The sequence below is a fragment of the Mesocricetus auratus genome, unplaced genomic scaffold (genome assembly GCF_017639785.1).
Source record: "Mesocricetus auratus isolate SY011 unplaced genomic scaffold, BCM_Maur_2.0 Super-Scaffold_100676, whole genome shotgun sequence".
NCBI lineage: Eukaryota > Metazoa > Chordata > Mammalia > Rodentia > Cricetidae > Mesocricetus > Mesocricetus auratus.
The window spans coordinates 58,264,599-58,288,321 of NW_024429266.1; the positions used below are offsets into that span (position 1 = coordinate 58,264,599).

Here is a 23,723-nt window from a genome sequence, read left to right on the forward strand (position 1 = left end):
TAGAGTCTGCCATTGTTGCTCAGGCGGACCCTCTGACTTGTTATCCTCCTGCTTCGGCTTCCTGTGCATAACAGGGATTGCAGGGGTCCACAGTGCCCCCCATCCCTTTCCCATCTTGGGTCATTTTGGATTTACATTAAAAATATGTCCAAAGCAAATAACTAAATTGTTCGTGATTACACAGAGATACATTTTTAATGAAAAACGGTAAATCCATGAGAAAAAAAATGTAAAATGGACAAGAATGTTAAGGAAATCGTTACTATTGCCTGACACTTGGTGAATAGCCTCGGTAACCCCATCACTGCCCCAGTGCCCCACACATTCCAAGGTCCATGCATGCAGATTTTTATCAGTCATCAGTTTCTTTCAAAATACACCTCCTCTCCAAATTCTTCTAGATTCGAGCAACTCGAGAACTATAGATTCTGTTTGAATTATCCAGCCGCTTTTCTTTCGCCCTCCCCGGTCCCTTTGCCTGGCCCTGGTTAAGAACTAGGTTTTCTCGGTGCCCTCTCCCCGACCGCCAGTTCACGGTCCCTCGCCAACCAGGTCCCTTTGCTCTCCCGCCGCTGGACATCCTCCCCTTTAAGACCCACCCCTCCCCCATGCCCACGCCTCCTCCAAGCCCCACCCTCGATCCTCCCCTTTAAGGACTAGCCCAGGACGCGGAGCAGCCTGTGACGCGGCCACCGCCCCCGGGCTGCTACTTCTCGGCGCGGCGATTCCCCCCGGGCCGGGCCCCGCTGTCCCGCGTTCCCCGGAGCGTTCGTCTCCGGGGGGAGGGAGCAGGGCTGGTGGGCGCCCGCGGCGCAAAGCGGGACCCACGGGGCCCCGCGACCCGCCGAGCCTGGAGCCGGGCCGGGGCGGGGCAGCCGGCTCCAGCCCGGAGCAAACTTCGCCGCCGGGCGGGGCGTGGCGGGGACCCGGGCCCGAGCCGGAGGAGGGGGCGGCCGCGGCCCCCGCCTCTGCGCGCGAGTCCCCGGGCACCATGCTGTCCGGTTCTCCCGGCCAGACTCCGCCGGCGCCGTTCCCCAGCCCGCCGCCTCCCGCCCCGGCCCAGCCGCCGCCGCCGTTCCCCCAGTTCCACGTCAAGTCGGGCCTGCAGATCCGAAAGAACGCCATCACCGACGACTACAAGGTCACTAGCCAGGTGCTGGGCCTGGGCATCAATGGGAAGGTGCTGCGGATCTTCGACAAGAGAACCCAGCAAAAATTCGCCCTGAAGGTAAGTCTGGGCCGCCGTGGAACACGCTGGGATCCGGGGCAGCTTCCGGTCACCCCGCGAGTGGCCGGGACCCGAGAGGACTCACGGGGACTGCCATGTTGGGGTGTGAGTGGGATCCAGCCGGTGGCCACGCTTGGGTCCGGGACGGCCTCTTCTCGCTTCATCCGGCGCCGAGGACAGGGTGGCCCCATCCTCTCTCCCTCCCTTCCCTCCCTCCCTCCCTCCTTTCTGCGGGCACAAAAGGCCCTTTACTCATTGAGCTGGTTGGTCGGTCGGTTTGGAGAAGTTCGCTCTCTGAGGTTTACTTAACTCTGCTCCTTATTTGGGAGCCGGAAAGTGACTTCGCTCTCCCCGGCCTCGCGAGGTCGGCGCGCAGCGGTGGGGCGCGTCGGCGCGGCGCTGGAGACTGGGGACCCCGCCTCCGTGCCCCGCGATTGTCTGGAACCGCCGGCGTCTGGCCTGCGCTGCCCCGCAGGCTGCGCCGCGCGGTTTCCATCGCTCTGTGCACTGTAGGAAACCTCATCTGTAAGCCAGACTCGGCCCAGTGCTGGTTCTGCAAGCCTACTTTGGTCCTGGTAGCTAGCAACTCAAGGCAGGAAACCCTGTTCCTGTGTTTGGGAAAGCCACTCATCTCTCTAGGTCGATCTGTTTCTTTCTGTGTCTTTGTGTCTCTTGTTTCTTTGATAGTGGAGAATGGGGATTTCAAAAGGTCCCAGTGAAGTGTTAGTCTGTCATTCAGGGTCGCTACAAAGTTTCCTTCTCCCAAGGGTTTCAAGTTACACCATGTCTCTAAAGGTCACTTGTCAGGTTTCTTTCCCCTGGGGTGTCTCAATGATTGGAGGAGCGAACTACTTCCTGTGTTATATTTTTCTCTTCCCCTCCAACCCACACAGCTTGCTTTGTTTCAGTTATTCTATATTACACATGAGTTGCGGGTGAGACTGTTGTATACTGTCAACTGGACTAAAACCTGGTACTTTGTAGGGGGCAAGTAAGTCTAGTTTCTATGAGAATGCCTTTTCTATTTTCATCCTTAACATCAGATTTTTTTTTAAACTGTAAGTTCTTGATGAAGGATCTTGGTTGTTGCGTGTAGGGGAGTGACTCTTACCCCTGCCTCTGATACTGCAATAATTGTACTTTTCACTTCCCTTTCCACCCGTATTAGTAGTTAAGTGAGGAAAGGACTTGACTGGGTTGATGTGGCTCTGACCTTGGGGGCTGGAGGTGAGCGCACAGTTTGACCACAGCTAACTGTATTGTTGAGGAAGTGACAGATGTTCTTTCCCGAAAAGATGTCTCCCTCCTCTGAGATGCCATCTGCCTTTACCCATCAGCAGGCTGGGGTACTCTGGCTGTTCATCCTCCTGGATCGTTGGGACACAACATAAAGACTTACCACCAAACACCCTTCTCCCTTCCTGTTCTGCTTAAACACACACCGTATCCTAGGCTGTCACTTCAGATTTTTGGTATAATTAACAGAAGAGAAGTTTGTGTGTTTTTTTTTTCTCCTTTGAATTGTTTTGAAAGGAAAAACCCTAGCAGTGTGTTAAACAATCCTGTGCTTATCCGTCTCTAGTCAGGAGTGGGTGAAGACTGAAGTCGCAGTCTGTTTTGACAGGCAGCCTGCTTCTAGATCTTAGAAGCTGACTCAACTGTTAAATTGCAGATTTCTCATACATCTATGTGTTAGGATTTAATAACAGAGGAAGGAAGGAGAGCCAAGATGTTTGGAGAATGGCAGCAGAGCAGTCAACAGCACTTTCCTACCCAAATATTGGCTAAGTCATAATCACAGCCCTGGGGAATCTGGTTAAAAGAAATCCCATTTCAGTGACAGGCACCACAGAGATTTCTACAGTTTACACTTTGAAAACTTTAGGTGCTAGTAGTGAAGCAATGTCAAAACAAGGAGCCTTTTCATGGCCCAGCGAGGAAAGGGGAGATAGTGGGACAGGCTGCGTTGGTGACCCGTTGGATTGATGAAATGAGACCTGTGCTCTGTAGAGTGTTCTGAGCCCATGGCAGGGTATTCAGGACATAATGTGGCCAGGCAGCCTGGCTGTCATGGGGTTTTGGAAGGCCGCAGTCCTGTAGCCCTGAGATATGTTGGGAGATGAAGGCTGCTCAGAGGTTCTGCTCTTTGTTCTAGTCTGTAAAACCAGAGCTTTAGGGATGATCCAGAGATGGCTTAGCAGTTAGGAGGAGCGTTTGCTGCTCTTACAGAGATCTGTAACTCCAGTTCCAGGGATTCAGACACCTTGTCTGGCTTCTGTGCTCATGTTTATATGTTTGCTGCACACACACACATGCAAGCGAACACCCATAGACATAAAGTAAAAACAAATAAATAAAGGACCAACTGGTCCTGCTGCTTTTCTCGGTCCCCCCGGAAAGCTGACGTTTATGTGGATGCCTTTGGTGGGTGCTGCTACCTTGCTTCATCATCCCCCCATGCTAGCCTCTGAGTCACGCATGCACTTCCAGTCAGTTGGAAGCTGGTTGAGAGGGCATCCCCATCCAACACGTTCATTTTGTAGACGAGAAAGCCCAGGCCCAGAATGAAGGCATGACTTGTCCAAGGCAAGTGGTAACTCTTGCCGTTCACTTTCGGGAGGCAGGAGCTGGGCTCAGTTCTTCTGTTTGCTAGTCTCAGGTCTCTCCCTACTTGCAACTGTAGAGGCATTGACAAGCATGCAGCTGGTTGCTGTTTCAGAGTGCCTTGAGCCTGACGTATTGGTCCATTCGTTGGCCGGAGGACACTGGTGGGTATATGCCACCTTCCAGTCTCAGCTACTAAAGTTGGAGAGGCAGTTTCCAAACCATTCCAGCACTCCATGAGTTTTGGATAATGAGGGCCCCCCCCATTTAGGGATTTTGTGGTAGAGATCCTATTTATTATTCTTTGGAGATTCTGTAATTTCTTTGGGAGGGACACGGAGCCTCAGTCCATTTGTGTATGAGTTGGCTGTATTCCCCGTGGGTCACTTGGCTGCATTCAGCTTCACTGTATCATGGTGACGCGGAGGTATTAGCTGAACAAATTTAATTAAAGCCGGTACTATTGTCCCACTCTGCTGTTCATTGCTGATTAGGTGAAGCGTGTTATTGCTTTACAAAATAGGGAATGTTGTCATAACTTATCTCTGTTGATCTTTCCATGGCGTAGACTAGAGGAAGCAAGGTACCACAGTTCTTCCTTTCTGCAGCCCGCCTCCCTCACTAGGTCATTGAAGTGCCACGGGGATGTAGCTGCTTTTGGTATCATGATGAGGAGATTAGAACCTCTCACGGTTGGCCTGGACATTGTTGAAGGGCAACACCAGCACTTTCGCCCGCCCTGCCCCCCTGTACAGGCAATGCCCTCGCTCGGTGTCCTCACTGGAGAGATGACTGATAGTGTGGCTGGCAGGGGCCAGTATCTCAGTTTGACGTTTGCTGCATGGAAACATGAGGTGAGAAAAATCTCATAATCATGCCATCCAGTTTGGTTCCAGGTAGTTGTCAGTTTGTGGAACATTTACCATGTGTTTATTAGCGTAGAGGATAGTGGTATTAGTGCCCTGTAAAATATCAGGGGTCAAGAAATCTATTTGGAGAAGGCAAGATTAACAAATGTGATCTAGGGCAGCATTGTCAAATATGGTAATCACTATTAGTATATGGCTGTTAATATTAAATGTCACCAACATGAAGGCCTCAAACCAAATGAAAAGTGCAGCTGGCAGCTACAGTTTGAATGCCAAGAAGATCCATCTCTGCCATCCTTGCAGAGATGTCTCCTGGACTTTGCTGGCCTGGGGGCTAAATAGTGTGACCAGGAATAGAGGGTTCTGAAAGAGGGACATCTGTGAGGATTGATGACACCAAGGGAAGATTTGGCTGTGACAGTGGGACCTTGCTGGCCTCTGAGGAACGAGTGGGTCTGCTGGCAGTTGTGAAGCTGACTGCAGCCAGAGCTGAGGGGAAGAGCAGGAAACCAAGTAGGTCAGGAGCAGCGGGGCCAGAAGATCGGAACTGAACTTACCTGTCTTTGGGGCAAGTCAGCTTTAAAGTGGGTTTTCTTTTTTGGGGGAGCGTGGCTTGTGGATGTTATAAAGATTGAAGTTGGGGTTTGTGGGCTTTTGGACAGAAGGGTCAGATTTCTGCCTTCAGAGGACACTTCCCCCTTCTGGAGGAAGACTCCAGGCGTGCCGTCTTGGTGTGGTCGTGACCGCTTGCTACCGAAGCAGGACTCTGGGCAGCTGTGGTGCAGGATTGGAAGTTACTTCATGGTCCTTTTTCATTTGTGAGTTCTGGACTTCCACAGAACTTGAAAACTCTCCAGTTAAAATATGGAAGTGGGTTACTTCATGGTACTTTTTCATTTGTGAGTTCTGGACTTCCACAGAACTTGAAAACTCTCCAGTTAAAATATGGAAGTGGGTTACTTCATGGTCCTTTTTCATTTGGGAGTTCTGGACTTCCACAGAATTTGAAAACTCTTCGGTTAAAATATGGTTGTGGAGGCTGGAGAGATGGCTCGGTAGTTAGGAGCACTGTCTACTCCTCCAGAGAGACTCGGGGTCAGTTCCCAGTACCCACATGGTAGCTCACCACTGTCTGTAACTCCAGCTCCAGGGAGTTCTGACATATTATATACATACATATGCAGGCCAAACATGTATGCATATAAAGTAAAATCAAATACTTAAAAATAAAATATGGTGGGGTAGCTAAGAGGAAGGAGAAGGAAAACTGTTGTAGGCCCCAGTGCCACATATTGGCGGGTGTCTGGGGAACAAAGCGCTGTTCCTGGAGGAGGATGAAGGCATGGGTACCTCTGGTTGGAAAGCCAAAGACTTGGGGTGTTGTCAGTGGTGTAGATGTGAGAGTGGCAGCAGGTACCAAACCCTGGGTCTGAGGCGGAGTCAAGCCCCTGTTGCCTATAGGAACCAAGGTGTGAGGGTCTATGTCAGAGGGCATGCCAGCTAGGTGGGCAGGTGTCAGCACCTAGGCCTGAGTAGGCTCTCCCTGGTCGCTGTTTTGGCACAGCAGCCCACATCTGGCTGGCCTCCTCTGTGCTTCATACCCTCTGAAGGATCATGTTGAGGTTTCATCCTCCCCCCACCGACTCCACCCCTGCCTTTTGTATGGTTCTGTGCCTTGGATGGAGGTGAGTGGACAAGGCAGAATTATTTGTAGAAACTACAACTCCTCTTGATAGTTGAGTGATAATGGACTGTCTTTGGTTATCTTTGTCACCTTCTACATTCCATTGAGAAAGAGGCTGGGCTGCTGCGAAAAGTTCAGTGGTGTGTGTCCCAGCGTTTCCATATGCAGTGGAACCTGCTCCTGGTGTGGGTTTCTTAGACCAGGTGACCAGCAGGGAGTGGTGCTGATACCAAAGAACCTGCCATCCTCAAACTCAGGTTCCTGGTCCCCTCACAAGTAGCTTTTCATATGGCTCCCCTTGTACATGAGGGCCTTGGTAAGCAGAGGACCATGCCAGAAGAGCTAGAGACCACGTGTACCAGCAAGGCGGTCTTTTCTAATCGTTGGGACAGATATCCCTTAGGATCTTTAAGATTGACAGCTTATGTTTTGAGCTATATAAGTTCACACATAAGTTCAAATATAAATAGAGATGAGCCTGTTTTCAGAAAGTTAAAAAATCAAAACTGGACAATAACAGCAACAAAAACAACCCTAAACTCTCAGTAAGGTTTTATGCCTTACTTGTTGTGTGACTTTGAGTAGGTCAGTCACCTTCTGGTATCCAGCTGCCTATATCTGAGAGTTTGCCTCTAGCCATCACTAGGCAAATGCTGGAGGCCAGGCAGGAGGCTGGAGGCCAAGGGCAAGAGAGATCCTTGCTGACTAGCTATGTGTTGAATGACCAGAAGTACCTCAGCCGATGTGGATGCCCATTCGATGGGTGTAATGTGTGCAGCCAATTAACAGTCTTTACTGACAGCTGCTCTCACCCATGTGAAGGCTTAGAAAGTATTTCAGCTCACTGCTCAGCAGAGAGGATGGGCTTCGTCTGCTCTTGCCTTGAAATTAGAAGAATCTTAGTGAGTGACAGTACAAGGTAGAGATGGGGGTTGTTTTCCTTTCCCCAGACTCTTTGCCATTTGAAGTCGGCCGGGCATTTGGAGGCCACTGTGACTGGCTGTGAAGGCTGTGCCCTACACTGGGGCATCTAAGTTGGGGGTTAGTATGGCTGAATTGTAGCCACAATGTTAGTGCTAACTAGCCATTGCCTTGGCATGAGACTTTCATTCACTCGAAGGAGTGCCTTTTAATCCTTCCGGTCTCAGTTATGGGCAAGGGTTGTTCTGAGCTCGTAGATGGGGACTGGTTCCCAGAGTTGATGAGGACATTAGGTTTTCTGTGAGGGTCCACTGACCCTCAGAGAGGGCCGCGATTCAAGGATGCCAGTGGAGGGTGCACATCTGGAGGAGATTGCCTTTCCTGTCTGTGCCAAGCAAGACCAGTGGTTCAGCATGCATGGTGTGTACTAGGCTGACCTGACTTTCTCTGGAAGAGGAGTGACCATGAGGTTGGGCTTTGCCATGTTCTTGGAGACTTTATCTGTGGTCTAGTAAACATCTCCACATGCCAGCTGGAGGTGGTGGAGCCTAGGACGTGGCCTCAAGGTCACCCTCTGTTTGTATGGGATGTTCTCCTTCAAGATGAGAAAAGCTACGTGTTTATTCCACTGGGAACTTGAGCTCTCCAGAAGGGTCATTTGAAAGGGCATCTTACTCTTGAGGGATGTCTTCAGGTGTCTCCCGACTAGTGCCAGTTGAACTCATTTGGAGGCGAGAGTGGTGACTGCAGGTGGCAGCTCTGTGGCCATCCCTATAAGATGCTTCTGCCTGAGCAGACAGGAGGGAGCTGTGCCTTTGATGCCTTCCTTCTTGTTCAGCTCCAAGATGAGTCTTCCTCTGACTCTGAAGCAAAGGGAAGAGAGGGAACACAGAGGAGTCTTACCGGCTATGCTTGCACTGACTCCTGCTTCTTTTCTTTGTGGCAGGTGATTGAGTTGGTCCCTTCACTGGCATTGTGATTATCCGTGTTATTAAGAACATCCGAGACCATACTGGCCATTTACAGCCTGGCCTCCTGCCTTGGGCCCAGGACTGATACACAGCCCCTCTGTCCTAGTGTCTAAAAATAAACTCGCCACTGCTGCACTTTTCAGAGCCAGGCCTGGTATTTGCCCAGGTCTTCTCGCCATACACTGAAATGTGTAATTTTTCACTGGTGGCCTCCTTCTGTGCCCTTTTCCCTTCCAGCCCGAGAGTGGTGGGTCAAATCTCTGTCTCGAGTGCTAAGTGATGAGCCCCGGCTTTGGCTTCTCCAGGCGTCTTGATTCACTTGGGCGGCGGCTCTAAGGCGCTGCCCTGCTCATTCCCCAGGCAGGAGAGGGCCATACAGAGGAAGGGGAGCAAGTTTTTAGATGGTTAGACCTTCTGCTATGCTTGCTCTGGCTCTGCTGCTTTTTAGCTCTTGCCAGTGGACATGAATCTGTCCCCAGTGCCTACCCTGGCCTGGGACTGAGCGGGCTGCCTCTTTGTCCTCTTGCGCTATTCCTAAGTTACGCTCTCCACCCCACAGTGTGGGCTTCATGTTACCACATCCTGAAGTATGACCTCATTATATTGACTTCCAGGAGTAACTGGGCCCTGGCTTTCTGAAAACCTCCTTGCTGAGTTGGGCCAAGGCCCTTCGGGGCCTCCCAGCTCAGCCACCTAGGAAGGGAACAGAGAACAGAAGGCCTTTTACCCTCTCACTGCAGTGGCAAAGGCATCGACTGTACCCTGTCTCTACTGCTGGGGTACTGTGGGGGCAAGATGAGGAAGCTGTGCAGGTCAAATGCTTCTTACCTGGAGACACCACACAGGATAGCTCCTTCACATCTGTCTGAGTGTTCCAGACCCTGGACAGGTGTTGATACAACTCATGGCTCCGGTCCATGTTCTATGTCTGTATCCTGGAATTAAGGTGTATTTGGGAGGGGGGGCAGGGGTATGTGGGATGAATGATAGGAGCCAAGAGGTAGGACTTTTGGGGTCCTCTGCCTCCATGGAGTTAACTACCTGGACCATGTTTCACTGACTGTCCCCTCATTTCTTCTGCAGGGAACAGTTTATCAACCATGGCCCATTGGCCTCTACATGGGAGGAGCTGGATATAGTTGCTAAGAGTTTATTTTTAACTGTGACAGAAGGGGCCCCTGTCCTCAGAATAGCATGCCTTCTCTCTTTCCCATGGAGGCCTTCTTCCTTGGCCTCTAGTTCTTCGGAGAAAGCTGGTGAACTTAAGGGGTAGACTCTGCAGGAGCTGGGGAGGGAAGACACTGAAGGAGGAGCCTGCCCATTGCTTGCCACGCTTGGCTTCTGTGGAGCTCAGAGTGTACTGTGGGGGAGTGGAGGATGGCCATGGCCATGAGTGGAAGGAACTCAGAGCATCCTAGGAATGTGGGCAGACTGTTGGAGACCACTCATGCCCTGTTGGAGAGGTTAGGCTAGCAAGGGGCTATCTCATGCCATTTTCCTCCTCACTACTGGCATCTAGGCCACTGGCAAGCCAAAGGCCACAGTGAGGGAACAGACTGTATCGCAGCCTTTTTGCTAATGCTTCTTCCTATGGAATTTCTGTGTTGTCCTCTTCTCAGACTGCCAGGCTCATGAGCATCCATGCTGTCTTGCTGAGCTGGTCAGGGATGCTCAGAGGCTTCATCCCATCTCCTCTCCTCCTCCCTCCTCCCTCCGTGCTGTTAGGAGTACAGCAGCTCTCCTGGGTTCCACACTCCCTTCACATCATGGACCTGATTACCATGGCTCAGATTCTTTGAAAGAAAATGAGATGGAGTTGAGGTGTAGTTAGAAAAGGAAGCAGTAGAGAGATGAGGAGGAGTATGGGGAACAGTAACTAGACAGTTGGCAGTGGAATGGAGGTCTTTCAGCTCCTTAGTTTGCTCTGAGGATCAGTTTGCCTTAAGCGCAACTCTGATCCTGTAGCTTCCCTATTTGGTCTCTTCTGCCTGCTAATTATAGTGATTTAGCCAGATGTCTCTCAGGTCTGGTTGTGGCCACCCCTCCCCCCATATTGGAATGTTTATAATTTTTTTAGCCCCATTCCCATTCCTTTGCATAGATCTCTCTGTCTTCTTTGTCCCCCTCGTTCCCTTTTTAACTATACCAACTTTTTCTGTCCCCACAAAGGCTGTCTTCAGGCCCAATGAGTCCTGAAGCTTAGGCATAGATCAGTAGCTTAGCATGTATGCCAAGGACCCTGGTTTAATCTCTAGAATTCTTTCTTGCCCCTTTCTCCCCCAAAAAGGAAGTAGGAAAAAATGTACCTGTCAAACTGAAGCAACCTTTCCCTGCCCTGTTACCACACATCTTAAGTGCATTTCTCCATGTGCAAGATACTTGGTTCAATATTAGACTAGATGGTTAATGACTTGGAAACCTTTTTTTCTTGTATCATCTTTTTACTTTTTAAAAGTTTTATAAAATGCATGATTTACGTATTATGTATTTTGTGTATGTTCATGCAGGTGTGTGTATGGCGGTTCTCTCCTCCTGCCTTGTGGGCTCTTTGGGTTGAACTCAAATCATCAGGTTTGCCAGCAAGTATCTTTCCCTATAGACCCCCCCCCCCAATCATACCCTCTTATGTCACATAGTGACTTGATGCTCTCATTAAAAACAGCATTCAGGACTGGATGTATCGTAGCACTCAGTGCGACAGTGCTGGCTGGACTCTGAGCTTTACCTAGGGGCATAGTGCTTGTTCCTGTCCTGCCTCCTGCCAGCTGCTCCAGAGGAATCTTCTGGGCCATTTTCCTCCATCCACTCAAATCTTCTGACTGGAGGCACTGTGCGTTTCTGTTAATGGAATTCTCAGTTTTAATGTGAGAATTACAAGAATTAATGTGTCTCCCTTTCCTCTCCCTGCTCCAGGGCCCCCACTTTCCTTTCTCCCTGTCTTCCCTGCTCCAGGGCCCCCACTTTCCTCTCTGCGAAGGAGACCCTCCTGTCATGCTTGTGAAATGTGCCAATTCTCCTCCAGTTCTTGGCCAGCTCTAGACCCACAGCAGACATAGATGCAGGCTGGCGTTTCTGTCTGCTGGCCTTGTGCCTATGTGTTGCAAGACAGACCAGCGTTGAGCGTCAGATTGCTGGGTCTGAGGTCAGAGCTCTCGGGTCTCATGGGGTCGCTTATCTCCCGTGTCCAGCAGCTTGCTTAGGAAAGAGAACCCGAGCAACCTGGTTTCCAGCCCTACCATTGAGGCCCCGAGCAAGCCCCAGGCCTTGTTTGAATTTCCCTCGGTTTCTCTGTTTGTAAATCAGAAGGGTCAGACTTGATTAGCAAGACATGTGCACTGAATGGTTTTCCTTCAGCTTTCCCTTGGGCGAAGATGACTTGATGCTGGGAAGGACATGGTCACCTGGGTCCAGGGGAGAGCTATACAGGAGCCATCTTTTTCTTTTTTCCTTGTAGGCCAGTTTTATTTTATCCTCTTCTTGGCTGCAGGATTTTTATTCACTTGCCCAATGTTTGTAAATGTTTGTTTTCCCCCACGATGCCTCCTGTCTTCCCTGCTGACTGGCCATCAGGGCGCCCAGATGGCTGAGATTAGCCTGGAATGGGAAAGTAGTAGTTGTTATCCCCTGGGGTTTATACTCCCTTTCAGTGTCTCTGCTGGGTGAGATGAGAGGAAGTTGGAGGCTTGAGTAGCTATTTATTTATTCTTGTTGTTTTAGCAGTATGGGCTAGACCCTGCATTTCTAAGCAGGGTTTACCTTAGGGTATCTTCTGTCCCCTAACCCCCAGATCCAGAATGACTTGCTACTCAAGGAAATTAATTAGGTTTGGTAAGATGGCTCACTGGGTACCCAACTGCCAACCTTGACCTGAGTTCAGTCCTCAGGACCCACATGGGTGTTGTGGCATATGAGTGTCTTACTCCCACCTCTATACGATGTAAGCAGTAAAAAAAATCAGCAGTGCCAAGAATGAGTGTTGTAAAGCCACAGGCTGGCTTTGATTCATACAGCATCCTCTGCCCTTCAGTCCTCTGTTGGAAGCTCAGCTGCTGCTGCACCCTTGAGAGTCCTTGCGGTGGTACTGCGAAGTAAAAGTCTGCTTTCTACAGAAGAGGAAACATGTTCAGAATAATCATTTCATTAGCAGTTATTGAACACTGAGTGCCAAGCATTATTTTAGGTTCTGGGGACATATCAGCTTATAAAACAGACAAAACCCAGTGTCATCTGTAGAGGGCTTATGTTCCTGTAGGGGAAGACAGAACACAGTAATTAAATGATACAGTTTGTCAGATAGGAATAGGTACAAAGAAGAAACTAAGAAGGGAAGAGGCTCTGAAATGCCAGGAGTCAGTCTCTGTCTGGTGTGTCCCCTGTCCCCTCTGTGTGTGTGTGTGTGTGTGTGTGTGTGTGTGTGTGTGTGTGTGTGTGTGTTTAGTTTTCCTTGGCAGGTTAGGAGTGGTGACTCATGGGGAAACCTCAGACACACTTGGTAGAAGAGGTATTTCAGGCAGAAGTAGTCAAGGCCAGATGCTGTAGATGATGAAAATGCCTGACTCTAAGCTTCTTCTCTTTTCTTTTCTTTTCTTTTCTTTTCTTTTCTTTTCTTTTCTTTTCTTTTCTTTTCTTTTCTTCTCTTTTCTTTTCTTTTCTTTTCTTTTTGGAGACAGGGTTTCACTATATAGCTCCAGCTGACCTTTCGTCATCTGTAGCTTCTGGCCTTGACTATTTCTTCTGTCTGGTACACCCTCTTCTACGGAGGGTGGGCTACCCTGCTGGGCTTTGAGAATGCCTAACTCTAAAGCCTGGTCTTTTTGTAGTTCACCATATTGTCTCCAAGTAGTACTTCCATGGTCCCATTATAAATCAGAACATAGGTGACCTAGAAACTAATTTTTATTTTATTATTTACGAAATGCTTTTTTTGTACAAATCACTACAATGGCAAAAATAGTTAGTAGACCTTGTCTTTAGGAAGTTACAGGGTTTTTTTTTGTGTGTGTGTGCTATTTTTGTTATTTATTTATTTTTTTGGCACAGGGTTTCTCTGTGTAGCCCTGGCCATCCTGGAACTCGCTCTGTATACCAGGCTGACCTTCAGCTTCTGCCTTCTGGGTGCTGGGATTAAAGGCATGGGCCACCATGGCCCCACCTGGGAGCATACACTTTTTTTTTCAAGACAGGGTTTCTCTGTACTGCTTTGGAGGCTGTCCTGGAACTCACTCTGTAGATCAGGCTGACCCCAAACTCACAGAGATCCAACATGTGCCACCAACGCCCAGCTCGAGCTTACTGTTTTATACAGCGAGTATAAAATGAATGGAAACAGGCTTGGCTCCTCTAGTCTGCACTCTAATCTAGATCCTCCTTTGGTCTGACAGTTTTATTTTATCAGTGGACAGGCTTAGGGAACTGCTGCTATGTGAGTAGCAAAGAAAGGGCCACAGGTGGCCAGTAAAGCACACAGAGACACATGGGTGGGCTCCCCAAGACAGGACGGGAAGAGGCGGGATCGCTGCCTAGTGCGGCCAGGACCCTGCATGGACACACACCTGAGACAATCTGTAGCCAACAGCTGGACTGTAGGAAGTGGGTGGGCCTGAAGGCCGCTCACTTTTGTTGACTAAGGAGAAAATAATTTGTGTTCATTGACTTGTTCTAAAGAGCTGGAGAGGAGTAGAAGCTAGTAAGGAGTGTGGGGCTGAAGTTGCAGCAATGTATTTTCTCCTCCCTGAGCCTCAGAGTACTCCACACCATCGTTAATTGCAATTAGACACAGACAGCAGTGCCCAGCCCTGGTCACCTCGCTTCTGGCTTCCTGTCGATGAGAGGGCAGGGCTGGGAAAGGAAGGTCTGTCCGTTAATGCAGTTGACAAAGTGAAGCAATGGGTTAGGTCTCCTTTTTTTTCCCCTAAGCATGTGCTGTGACAAAGGAAGTTGCAACATTTTTTTTCTTTTTATAGAGTAAGAAGGAGGGGGGGAAACCCATCTTCCAGTAAACTTCGGAGAAAAAAAAAAGTGTAGTCTTGGATGGTTTATTGTCCGCCTGCCCCACCATCCCATCCTTTTCTTCTGTAGTCTTTAGGACTGTGTTTCCCACCTACACTGTCTGTCCTTCTCCAGGAGGCTGTCCTTGGAGCAGGCTAGCTGTGTCTCTAGAGAGGGAAGTTTGGACAGAGGATCTTGAGAAGGCGCCTGTCCTCAGGTCTCCACATGTCCGTTCTGCTGACACACTCTTGGAAGGTTCTGTCGCTCCTCGGGTGTTGAGGGCTGTTTGAATAGAACAAGTGGGTCCCGATACCCACCTAGCACTTTTCCCGGCCCCGGTCTGTGTTCATGTGGTATTGCGTAAGGTTGAAGCAGCTTTGGTTTCTCAACTCAGATAACTGTCCTCTTTGTAGATTTGGACTGTGTATTTAGGCAGAAGCAGTGGGTGAGAGGCAGAGATCAAAACTTAAACACTCACTCATGTTAATGTGGAGTTTTGGCCATGCTTGGTTTCGGCCTCTGAACTGGAGCTGGGAAGGAATCCAGTTGTATTTGGAAATGTAGAGATGATATATTTTCATGATGAAAACTCTGTGAGGTTTCGGAAAGTCATGGAACCTAACTGACTTCCTGTATTTCTTTGGTCAGATTAATTTTCTTTGTCTTGACTTTCTGTACTTCAACATGGACCCAACATTCCAGTACACCCCAGCTTTTCCAGCTTTAGTCCTCTAGGGCGTTGTGGTCATCCTTGGGAAGGAGCGCTCCTTGCTGGTAGGATGTTGGATTGCCCAGGGCAGGGGTAAGCTGCCTGTGCTAATTGTGTCCCAGGAAGAAGGTAAAGCTCGCCGGGGTGAGAGTCTTTGTTCAGGCCCTGTCCTCTGTCAATGCTTCAGGTCCTAGCAACACAAGGCTTCTGCAGTCTTGCTGTTTCTTTGGAGTTAATGGTTATGTCTTCAGGCTGGAGAGGAGTAGAAGGAATGGGGTCAGGATTTTTACCCCCAGATTCCATAATTGAGAGCATAAGCTCTATTCTAAGAACTATCTCTAGCCAATGTGAGAACAGCTCTCATGTTCTCACATGTAGTTATTTAGATTGAAATTAAGTAAGCCCTACCTACATCTCCAGTGCTCAGTAGTGGGCTGGTGGCCACCGTGTTAGGCAGCACAAGCAGAGGACATTCTGTCACCACAGAACATTTTCTGAATAGAGATAGTCAGTCTGGTCCAGATTCATCTAAACTCGGAGGGGGCTTGTGGAAGGGCAGCTAGAAGTCAATCACTTAGAAAAAGATCTTTTCAAAGCATTTAGTTTGTCTGTTTCAGGCAACATCCCATCTTAGAGATGCGCATGTAGCCTGTGGCCCCTAACCCAAACTGACCATCAGAGTCATGTGTTGGTAGCATGTGAACGTGTAACTTTCTGGGTAATTGTCCTGTGTTTTATGGAGCCCTAGACGTTGCAGTGGAAGTATTCAGAAGTGTGTATCTTTTTTAAAAAAGTAAAAATCTAAACTTAGCTTGCAGAGATGAGTTTCATTCTATCAGTTTCTTTTTTTTTAAACTTTAGTTAATTTTTACTGTATCTATGTATGTCTTTGTACACATTTTCCACGGTGCACACAGGGTCAGAGGATATCCTTGTGGAATATCGTTTTCCATCTTGGTGTGGACTCCTGGGATCATCAGTCGTCAGGCTGCACAGCAAGTGCCTTTATGTGCTGAGCATTTACGTAAGATTTGTCATCGTATATTGTTCTACATCATCTCCCCTCCCTGACCAGGAATGTGTATTTTTACTTCCAAGTCAGAATTGCCTGAGTCTGGCATCCTTATCTATCTGTCTGGCCTATTTTTAAATTCTTTAGTGGTGGGAGCTTTATTCTTCCTCAAGGAAATCTTACATATTACTCTGTTTATTGGGTAAAAATCCTTTGGTGTGCCTTATCTTCTTCAGACCATGGCAAAACTGGTCCCTTCATACCTTGTGTTTAGTCTCAGCAGTCAGTCAAGCATGCTGTAGTGTGAACCCAGACAGGCACATTTTCGGGGAGCCTTAGTAGCCAGGGGCTCTGGGGAGATGCGGAGAAGCAGTGCCATTCCCAGGAGCTTTTGGCTATTAGGCCTGGTTCAGAGACTGAGCAGAGGTCTGGATCCCTGGAAGGATCCTGCTGGGATGACTGCAGGTACCTTTTGCCTCGCTGTGTCCTCTCCTGCTGCTGCTGGCCTGTATAGTTCAATGTGCTCTCAAGGATGCCCATGTCCTTCCTTCGGAGACCTCGAGGAACTCAGCCATCCATATAACTTCTGTTTAGCGATCTTCAGTAGACTCCCCTGCTTCCTAAGCATATACCCCTAAATGTAAGCAAGCAAACTGGGTTTGGTCTCTTCACCCACCTCCAGGCATTTACTCCCTTCTCCCTGCTGCACATGTAGATGCCCCTGTATTTTCTCTTGACACCTCCCATATGCTCATCCCTCTCCATTTTGCTGGGGTTTTGTTCATCCTCTGAGATCCATATAAGAGTTTACCTGCCCACATTCTACCACTCCAGGGAAAACCAGCTGTAGATGGACCAGTGGCAGCTGATCCCACCTGCATGGGTGCACACCCTAATTAGTTACCTCCACCTCCTCAGCTAGCTCAGCTCCTAGACGACAAGTAGTGTGGCATGTTGTTTGGTATTCCCACATGCAGGTGCAGCGCCCAGAACTCTTCAAGGTGCAGCGGATGGCACGAATGGACCTGTATTTTTGCCTCTTGGTTCTTTTGGGAATTTTGAGGGGGCTCTCAGGAGAGCTGGACCCCTTTGCTCTGCCCAGCACCCTCAGCTTCAGCATCAGCTTCAATGAGAAAAGTGCTGTTTAGAGCTGATAATTAGCAAGCAGCATTTGATGCTTGTCTGCCTCAGAGGCAAAACTGGTATTTAAGCAATAAAGTGTTTTAAATCAAGTGTTTTAGCATTGCCTTCAGCAGTAACTACTACTAACATAGCCACTACAGTGCCAATAGGATTGAGCGAGCCAAAGAATTTTCTATAGCCTTGAGAAGAGTACAGGGGAAGGGGTCTGTCTGGGTGGGTGCTAGAGGGAGCTGGCAGGGACCTTGATTTTGCTGTCTGGGCTGAGGCTGCTTGGGAAGTGGGGAAGTGTTTCAGAGAAAGACTGTCAGTATTCCCTCAAGTCCAGGGTCTCCCAGGCTGTACTAATTTTACTGAGTGGGCAAAAAGAGAAATTGGAGCAGTAGGGTGAAAATAAACACAGGCATCTCTCCAATGTATAAAGCACATGCAAGTATTTTCTATTATGTTGTATTATTATTATTATATATTGTTTTATTATTATTATTTTGTGTGCCTACCTTTATGCAGGTGCAGGCCTGGTGCCTGTGGAAGAGGGTGTTGGATCCCCTAGAACTGGAGTTACAGCTGGTTCTGAGCTGTCATGTGGGTGCTGGGAATTGAACCTGGGTCGTCTGGAAGAGCAGCCAGTACTCTTAACTGCTGAGCCATCTTTCTAGCACCCTATTTTTATTACTATTTTTATTTTTAAATAGTGCTCCTTCAGTACTGCTTGGTGATCCCTCATGAGTTGAGCTTTTTGTGTGTGTGTGTGTGTGTGTGTGTGTGTGTGTGTGTGTGTGTGTGTGTGTGTGATACCACTGAGATGACGGGAGGGAGGACTAATATAGGGCTTCCTCCCTTCCAGGATGCACAGAGCCAGAGGAATTCCCCGGCCTCTTGATGGTACCCAGACATTAACCACAACCAACAACTCTGTCAAAGGTGTTCTGAGAAACGCGTGTGCCAGGAATAGTCTGAACTTTCAGAGAAGAGCAGCTAGCTGTGAGAGGCTTCCTGTGTGTTGAGTAGTGTTTGAGAGAGCTCTGCTCGTGTGTGTGTGTGTGTGTGTGTGTGTGTGTGTGTGCGTGCGCGTGCGTGCATGCTCATGTTTGCACCTATTTGTGCTCAACTATGCAGATCAATGGAGATACCTTTTGAGGTCAGCTTCATTGTCAACAGAGTAGAAAGTTGATAACCTAAGAAGGCACAGAGACGTCTAGAGGCTTATTTTCTGTAAGTTCATCCCAAGGTACAGGTACTGTGTTGAGATCTATTTAACAAATAGTTTTCCTTGGGGAGTAAGGTGAGATGTGTAATTGGAATATGAAATTTCTGAGCGAATGTGAGGATCTGTGTGATGTCAGAATGTGTGTCACTGTCTGTGTGCCATTATTTATCTGGCTCTTGATAGGAAGGTTGGGCGAGCATACCCAGTAATCCCTTGCTGTCAAGGTTTGTGGGTCTTCCTCCTGCTATTCAGGTTTTTCTTCTGGAATTAGGGGTGTTGGTGGCAGAGTTCACCTAGATCATGTGTGATGGTTATGGTGTTGACGGCTTTCCAACATAGGTGTGTACTTTGAGAATAGCCACCCAGGTACTCTGACAGACATTGTAAGATAGTTGGTGAAGGCAGGAGCAGGGAAGACTCCTTAAGGGAATAAAACTATCTGGTTTGGGACTGGAGAGATGGCTCTGTGGTTAGGAGCACTGACTGTTCTTCCAAAGGATCCCACGTTCAAGTCCCAGCATCTACATAGCAACTCACAATTATCTGTAACTCCAGTTCCAGGGGATCCAATGCCCTCATACAGATATAACATGCAGGAAAAACACCAATGCAAATGAAATGAAAATAAATAGATATTTTAAAAAACACAAAAAGCTAGCTGGCTAATGGGAGGCATGCCCTTATTTTCTATGGCGTGTGCACAGATGATTCATAGCCAGAGTTGGCTTGAGTGATGTATAAGTTCTGTCTCTCTTACTAGTTTCTAATGGTCCCGGTAGAAGCTCCATCGCCACTGGACCTGAGTAGCAGAGTGTGTGTGTGTGTGTGTGTGTGTGTGTGTGTGTGTGTGTGTGTGCGCGCGCATTCACCCACCTCTTCCTTTGTTCTTGCTGAAGCTCATAGCAGAAACATGCAAATAAGGTGGTTCTTCTCTATGCCAGGTGATGCAAGAGCTAATCTGGGGGTTGGGTGACCTTGAAAGAAGGGGCTGTTCATTTCTCCAAAATCTGAAGCCAACCCTGACGTGTTCTGTGACATCACATAGGTGGGGGACATCCTGAAAATGTGTTATACCACATGAAAGGACCTGAGAAGTTCTCACCAACAGAAGCTCTTACACTGTGTGATTCAGACATCAAGGACCCTTTCTCATGTGCGCTTTCTCCTGTCTCTAATGTATGACTAGTGATTAGCATCCTATGGCAATACTAGCTGAGCAGTAACAATAAAATAATTCCTTTTCTGAGAAAACTGTCCAGTGATTCAGAGAACGTCACCTGACCTGAGCCAGCACCTGTTAGAGAGGTTTGAAAGGCAGTGTGTTTGTGTGTGCATGCATGTATGTGTGTGTATGCTTGTATGTGTGTGCGCATGCGCTCTCTGGGAGGGGGGCATGATGGAAGAGGGATCGGCAGGTGGCTTCTGTTAAAGGTGGCCCTGCCAGAAGCCTTTTTGCTTTGTTTCTGGGGCAGCTTTGTCCTGTCTTGGAAGCAATGAATAGCAGCTACATCTGTCAAGCCTGGGAAGTGCCGTGGGAAGAGCAGTTGGCAGGCACACTGCTGGAGGCTCAGGCTGCCCGGAGCTTCTTGGTATTAGGGAAAGGAGGGGCTGGGGATCCTTAGGCAGCTGCTTGCTAATCCTGGCCATGGGAGGAGTAAGGTTCAGACTGCTTTCATCTCCCTGCATTTTTTTCTGACTACAATGCTAGGGGCCTGCCTGCCTGACCCTTGAGGGAACAGCTAGGAAGAAGCAGGTGACTTGAAGGTTTTCTCTGCATCTCACTGGCCCAAGGAATTTGGACAGCAGACCAGAAGATAAAGGCACTCACTTTACTGTTCATTATCCATAGTGAAATTCAGAATTGTAAAGTAAATTGAATAGATTGACCGAGGCTTGTGGAGATTTAAAAATACTGTACTTAAAATAAACGTTTTCATTTTATGTAAATGGGTGTTTTACCTGTGAGTGTCTGAGCACCACATGCATATTTATTGCTGTGGGGGCCAGAAGAGGGTGTAAGACCTCTTGGGACTGGAATTATCGACTGTTGTGAGCCACCATGTGTGTGCTGGGCCTTGAACCCAGATCCTCTGGAAGACTAGCCAGTGCTCTTAACTACTAAGCCAACTCTCCAGCCCTTTCTTGTATTTTTCAAAGACTTGCTTGGAATTGTTTTTAGAGCATTGGTGGCATTGGTTGAAGGTGAATGAATGGTCCCTTGATGTCAGGCCCCCTGAGAAATTTCTGGAAGGCCTCACTGGATTCTTTACCCAGAGCAAACCTAGGTTAGAGGGGTTTCCAGAGTCCGTTGATGGCCTCAGTGCTCTTCTGGGGCAACTTGCAGGGAGTCTGGTTATTTCTTTTCTTTTCTTTTTCAAGATAGGGTTTCTCTGTGACTTTGGAGGCTCTCCTGGAACTAGCTCTTGTAGACCAGGCTGGTCTCGAACTCACAGAGAACCGACTGCTTCTACCTCCTGAGTGCTGGTATTAAAGGCATGCTCCACCACTGCCCAGCTGAGTTTGGTTATTTCCAAGAAAATCCATACCTGGGACAAATAGGAATCAGTCCTTCCTGTGGAAAGCATTCTGGGCACTGCTGGGAGGTCTCAGTGTGATTCAGGCTTAGCCAGGTTTCCTGTCTGTTTTACTGATTTCATTGTTTTTAAACCACTTTCTCCCCTTTGAGCTTATACAGAGCAGTTAGTGTGTCCTTGACAAGAACTAGGTGGGGTGTCTTCATTTTTCAGCTCTTTGGCATATTCTCTGGTCTCATATATAACTAGAGCCCCAGTTACTGAAATGGGGGAGGGGCAAAGGTGGAGAAAAGGCCCACACTTGTCCTGATTACTTGTTCCAGTTTGAGAAGGCCAGCTTAGGATGGGAAGCTGCAGTATTAGCTACTGCAGCCAACTGGGGCTGGGCTTGCAGACTCCTAGCCTCTAAGGCATCCACAGGGACCAGCAGCTGTGACTCCCCAAGACTAGCATAGTTCTCTGTGGGGAAGGAACCTCTGCTCGCTGAGGTAGAGGTGTGCTGAGGGGTGGAGAAGGCCGGAATACACGAGAGGAGTGTGGATGACTCTCCATCAGCTGGGCATGCATCACTGCTGACGGGAAGGAAGGCCTTTAGACGGCTTCCAGACGAGTTGGTCATGATGGAAACTTACCCCCCTGGGGGAGCTTTATTTCTTCAGAAATCTTAATTTTTTCCAGGTTGTGGTAGTGTCAGCTATTACCCACTGTCCCTGAAGGCTTGGAAGCAGGGTGGGGGCTGAGTCTAATGCTGTGGTTGCTGCCTGTCCATCTTTTGGGCAGTGCCTCTAACTGACTTAGGGTTCTAGCCAGAAAGCAGTGAGATTGTAGTTGGGGAAGAGTTAACATTGCGTCATCGTTGCCTCTTTTAGACCTAGACTTATGTCAGTGCCCTGGTCTTGCCATGGTCCTGCTTGTAGGTCCATCCGGATCTAGCTGCTATCCTGATGTTTTGTGTGATCCTCATCATTTTAGGTTTCTCCTTGGTGACTGGCAAAGTGATTCCTGAGTAAGAGTAGAATTCCCCCTCCCCAGGTACTGCAGGGACTTCCTCTAAGCTCTTCAGGCTCCTTTTGGGGGTTACTTTGCTGTTGCTATGATAAAGTGCCTTGACCAAACAAAGGCAGTTTAATGAAGAGAGCTGGTTTTGGCTTACAGTTTCAGAGGGATGAGAGTCCATCATGGGAAGCCAGAGGCATGGCAGTCAGCAGCAGGGGCAGGAACTAAAAGAGTAAGTCTTGAAATGCAGGAGGAACTCCAAGTGGGGCTTTTAAACTCTCAAAGACTCCCAGTGACTGCTATTGCAGCTAGGCTTCCCCACCCATAATCTCTCGGAAACAGCGCCATCTGGCGACCAGGTGTTGAAATGCTTGAGCCTGTAGGGGCATTTCTCATTTAGATCACAGTCTCCATGCTGCCACACATCCTCCCGTCTTCACCCCTACCCCAGCCTGCAAGTTGTTTTGGTTTGTGAGATGGTTTTATTTGAAATGTATAGTCCCTCCTTTAAGGTCTTGAGTTCAGATGCTCCAGATGATTCAAGTTCCTTGGAAGCCAAAAAGTCGAGGTTGAGAAAGAGCAGGCTAGTTGTAGGCACCGATAGCCAGGAGAGGGTCTCTGGGGTCCTGTTCTTTTCTGGGGACAAACAGGGAGGGAAACAGTGAAAATGACTTGTCAGTAAACTAATTGTAGTGCTTAGAACCTGCTTGCACTATTTTCCACCACCTTCTTTGAACACATGACAGTCTATCACATGTTGTCTTATGCAGCCAGATTTTGGATGATCTATATCACTGGAGTGGGGGGTGGGGATGGAAACTGTAATCTTAAAATTATTGAAACTGTGCTTTCAAAAATGTGAGTGATTTTTTTCATCCAGAAAAATGTATTCCTTTAATTCACTTTGGCTTCTATAATGTTTGTTCCAGAATATGTGTGTGTGTGTGTGTCTCTCTCTCTCACACACAAACACACACACACACACACACACACACACACACACACACACACACAGACTGGGGCTATGGGATGGGCCTTCTGCTTATTGATTTGGATTTTGCTGTGGCTCATCTGCAGCATTCATGTGCAGATGGTTGAGGGCTGCTTGGGCCGTAGGCTGTTTCTTTGGGGAGCAGTTGGTGAAACAGCAGACTCCCTGCTTTTGGCCTGTGTGGAACTGCTGGAGATCAGTAAGGCTCAGATTGGCATCTGAGTATTTGGTCTCTAGAAAAGTGACTTTTAGAGGTGTTATAAATAGTGGGTTGTCAAAACTGGACAGCACATGTGCTCTTGTCCCCTCACTGGGAGCTGGGTTCCTTCAGCCAAGGCTAGAGTGGGTGGGACTTGCTTCTGACCACAGTCACATCATGATGTAGCTGGTCCCATAGGAGCAGGAGTTGACGTCCAAGGTCTAAGCACCAACCTTACATTTACTCTGTGCTGGCCAGCATTGCTTATCACCAGGTCAGCCTGACCTTTCACAGTTCTTGCCTTGAGAGGCCTTTCTGTGGACTGAAAGTAACATTGCCTTACTACACTTTCCTCCCATGACCTCTCAGCTACCCTCCGGTCCCTGTGGTGCTGGGGACTGGCTATTCCTTCTCCTCTCCATAGCTTCTTACCGTGAGCCATTTCAGATGTGCAGTTGCACCCATCTGTCCAGCCGCCGAGGTTCTACCGTTAGCCATGTTTTGCATTGTCTGCCAGTCTTTCCCTCGTTAGCCATGTTCTGCATTGTCTGTCAGTCTTTCCCTCTTTCAGCTCACCTATCCATTCATACAGCTCGCTGTGCTTGGAGGATACATTTCTTGTTGGTGTAGATGTCAGTGCGTCTCACCCCATTCTCTCAGTATACGC

At 48.6% G+C, this 23,723-nt stretch overlaps 1 protein-coding gene across 1 annotated transcript in view; it reads left to right on the forward strand.

Annotated features, from left to right (window-relative positions):
• The first annotated feature begins 676 nt into the window (after positions 1 to 676).
• The window catches only part of Mapkapk2 (MAPK activated protein kinase 2), a 44,382-nt gene continuing 21,335 nt past the window's right edge, over positions 677 to 23,723 (forward strand). Inside the window, exon 1 of the mRNA XM_005079859.4 lies at positions 677 to 1,228. Within this exon, the coding sequence (XP_005079916.1) occupies positions 992 to 1,228 (237 nt within the window). The 5' untranslated portion in view covers positions 677 to 991. The remainder of the gene's footprint in view (positions 1,229 to 23,723) is intronic.